This window comes from Zerene cesonia, chromosome 6 (genome assembly GCF_012273895.1).
Source record: "Zerene cesonia ecotype Mississippi chromosome 6, Zerene_cesonia_1.1, whole genome shotgun sequence".
Taxonomy (NCBI): Eukaryota; Metazoa; Arthropoda; class Insecta; order Lepidoptera; family Pieridae; genus Zerene; species Zerene cesonia.
In genome coordinates this window covers 5,319,304-5,322,631 of record NC_052107.1, presented here as the reverse complement: position 1 = coordinate 5,322,631, position 3,328 = coordinate 5,319,304, and the positions used below count along the sequence as shown (strand labels likewise).

At 34.8% G+C, this 3,328-nt stretch overlaps 1 protein-coding gene across 2 annotated transcripts in view; it reads right to left on the bottom strand.

Annotated features, from left to right (window-relative positions):
- LOC119840455 (sphingosine-1-phosphate lyase) overlaps nucleotides 1–3,328 on the bottom strand; it is a 12,100-nt gene that overhangs the window by 7,406 nt on the left and 1,366 nt on the right. For both annotated transcript variants that reach the window (XM_038367079.1, XM_038367078.1), the window contains exons 3-5: nucleotides 1,755–1,970; nucleotides 640–848; nucleotides 4–156 (exon numbers count right to left, since the gene is read on the bottom strand). In XM_038367079.1, the coding sequence (XP_038223007.1) occupies nucleotides 4–156; nucleotides 640–848; nucleotides 1,755–1,970 (578 nt within the window). The remainder of the gene's footprint in view (nucleotides 1–3; nucleotides 157–639; nucleotides 849–1,754; nucleotides 1,971–3,328) is intronic.

Below are 3,328 nucleotides of genomic sequence, written 5' to 3'. Positions count from 1 at the left end.
GACCACGGATATACCCAAATACTGAGCAGCTTTATCAAACGCGGTATGCGCGGTGGTGGGTAGTATCATTTGGGGGTTGGATATGCCGTTGTTGTAAGCCAAATCCCGGAAGGCTTTGCAAGCCATCATTATAGATTCTGTTCCACCGGTAGTTACCTGGAATTACAATAAATCTTATGAGTTAAATATTTCTTCCTATCTATTTGGATAATACAGGAGGTGATAACTTTATCTATACTAATATTATAAAGCTGAAGAGTTTGTTTGTTTGTTTGTTTGAACGCACTAATCTCAGGAACTACTGGTCCCATTTGAAAAATTCTCTCAATTACTGCGAAAGGCTATATATAGGCTATATATGTACCACGGGCGAAGACGGGGTGGATCTCCAGTTCTAAATAAACAAAATGAAATGGCAGACATTCCTATAAAAGGGATTGACATAAAGGCATTGTAGATTAATGAATAGGTAGTAATTAAAAATTGGAAGGTGGAATTCAAAAGCGTCATTCAAAAAAATCTTTAAAAATAGACCACACTCCGCCATGAAGGTACATTTGAAAAACAATGAACATTTCAAAGTAATCATCAAAGACTTTTCATGCTATCCACAGGCAACATATGATCCACACAACCCACCGTGCCGCAGCACTGATCATCGCCGTGGAACAGATTGGCCGCCATGCGCACGACCTCCGCCTCCATCTTGTTGACGCCGGGGAACACGTCCGCGTGCAGCGGGTTGGTGTACGCGGCGAGCGCGTACGCGTCGCACGCCACGCGGCAGATGTCCTCGCTCGTGTGGTAAACCGCGCCGGACACGTTGCCACCCTTCCAGTCATACGCCCCTGGTGATAGAACTCAAGCTCGAGCACACAGATATAGAACTCCAACAGCACGTAGTATTTATATATTATATATTATAGTAGTACACACATTTCCAATTAAATAAAATATAAGGAATGTAACAGTCATCATCATCAAACAATATTTGTTCACATTACAGGGACACGGGCCTCGTTTCAAGGTTCAGGCCATAATCCACCTCGCTCGACATTTGGGAATTGACAGATGTAAAACTTTACATTCTTAGATTCTTCGATTTTTCCTTCACAGTTACGAGCAATGATGATGTAGATAATGTGCAGGTACAAAGAAAAACCAATTTATTTATTGCACACTCGACTAGCCACTAGTCCCCGATTTTTCGATTGTAGTTCAAGGTCCTAACCACTGACCCACTAAAGTTATAATGTAATACTTATGTACAATTTTATGTAATCTGTATATAAGCTACAAGATTATAATTAAAACCATAAGAATTAGTAAATTCGTGTCCCGTAGTGGGGCAAGAATTTATTAAGTAATTATATTTTTACATCACTTATATTTTAATACAAGCCTCACCACTAAGCCCTACATGTTAAAGATCGCATTAAAAAATCAAAAATCAAGCAGATGTCAGTGCGCGGGATTTTGTAAGTACGAAGAGAGTTCACGCAAATGGTGTTGCGCGTGTAAGCGACGTTTAATATTGTACGTATTGTACATATAAATATCGTATTAAATGATGCTTAATAATCAGATACATAAACATTTATTTTGTTTATTCAATTAACCAAATTTTCATATATTAAGGCCAACAAATGTGTTATGGAAATTACTAAAGCAATTAAAATTAGCCTAACAATTTATTGATATACTCGTATAGTAATATCATTTTTTTACATAAAGTTAATGTAACACTCACTAACCTAAACTCAAATGATCTCTAATCTCTTCAACAACCCTTTCTGACGGCATTCCATTTTCTGGTAGGTGTCTATTTATGGGAACTCCAGCCAATCGCTTGGCAACATCTTTTTTAAAATCATTCTGTATTTCTGACATCTTTTCTTCTATTTTTCGCCTCACTATTGGTACTCGACGTAGCCATCGGAAAAACTCTTTCCTTAGTCTTACGGTAGGAGCTGAAAATAATAGGAAACATTAGATGCCACAGAACATTGTCATACAAAATTATTTCCTTATAATTTAGGTTTTCTTACTAATTAAATATTTGGCCGATTGCCCTTAACAATACATAAATATGAGTTGATAATGATGCATTGTTATGAGTCGTGTTTACAAATAAGTATAATTCAAACAATTTAAAGATACAAAACATTAAAATTTTATAATTAAAATCACACGTAGCCGCGGCCCCTTTTTACGCGCCGCTCACTAATAATAGCGGTTTATTCAATGTAAGGGAATAACAACCTTTGACCTTTGAATCAATGATATTTTTTATTGTAAAATATCCTGCACATCTGTCAATTCATGGAGACATAGTGCAGCGTGAGTATTCGCCAGGAAAAATTGTAGATCTAAGTGAGCGAAAAAAAAATAGGTATAAGAAATATCCCAATGGTAATGATTACTGTGTCCTTTCATCTAGCTTATACAAAACAATCAGTATGCGTTTCCGAATCATATTTGACCTTATTTTTTGTATCACAAGCAGTGGATGAATGAGGATAATAACACAACGTTCCAAAAAATCATTGAGGAAAATATGATAATAAACCAAACGAGAAGAAATTATCAGAATGACTTTGCAGCTTTCAGAGGCCACTCCATATGATGACTCATTCCTCGATTGTCCATGTTAAGAAAAATACCAACACAACTATCTCGTTAGTTAAATAAAATAACAGATCAATAAGGAAAATGTTCAAATAGCAAATTGTGAATGGTGAAATATATTTTACAAAAGACATTCGCAAAATCTAGAAAGTTACAAAGTATCCCGGCCATGGCCCGTATCCTTTCCCTTACTCTTCCCACGTGCGAGTTTACTAGAAATGCAATTAAAGTTTTTCGAAATTGTTTTGAGTAGGGAATTGGAAAATAATTTGCTTAAACAGGCACAGAAACTTACAAACATTATCTTCTTCATTATTTATTTTATTATGCAATGAACTGTGATTTCGAAATCTCTTACGTTATCGAATTTGGTATATTTATTTCTGAAGTACAATCTTCAGTTTCTAAACTAAATTAGTAGCAGACTTAATAAGGATTGTTTAGTTAATTTTAAAGTTTTTTAAGTTGTGATAGATAAGAGTGGAGATTATGACACATTGTCATGGTGCAGAAAGACAGGCATAATATGTTTGAGTATAGATATGACTATTGTTTATTAATAAATATACAAATTTGTTTGTATTTGTTGTTGGTATTTGGTACACATTCACCAATACTCATCATTAATACATAATCTGTAATTCTAATTATTTTCCTCATTTGCTCAATTTTAAATATTTTTAACTGTATTCATATATAT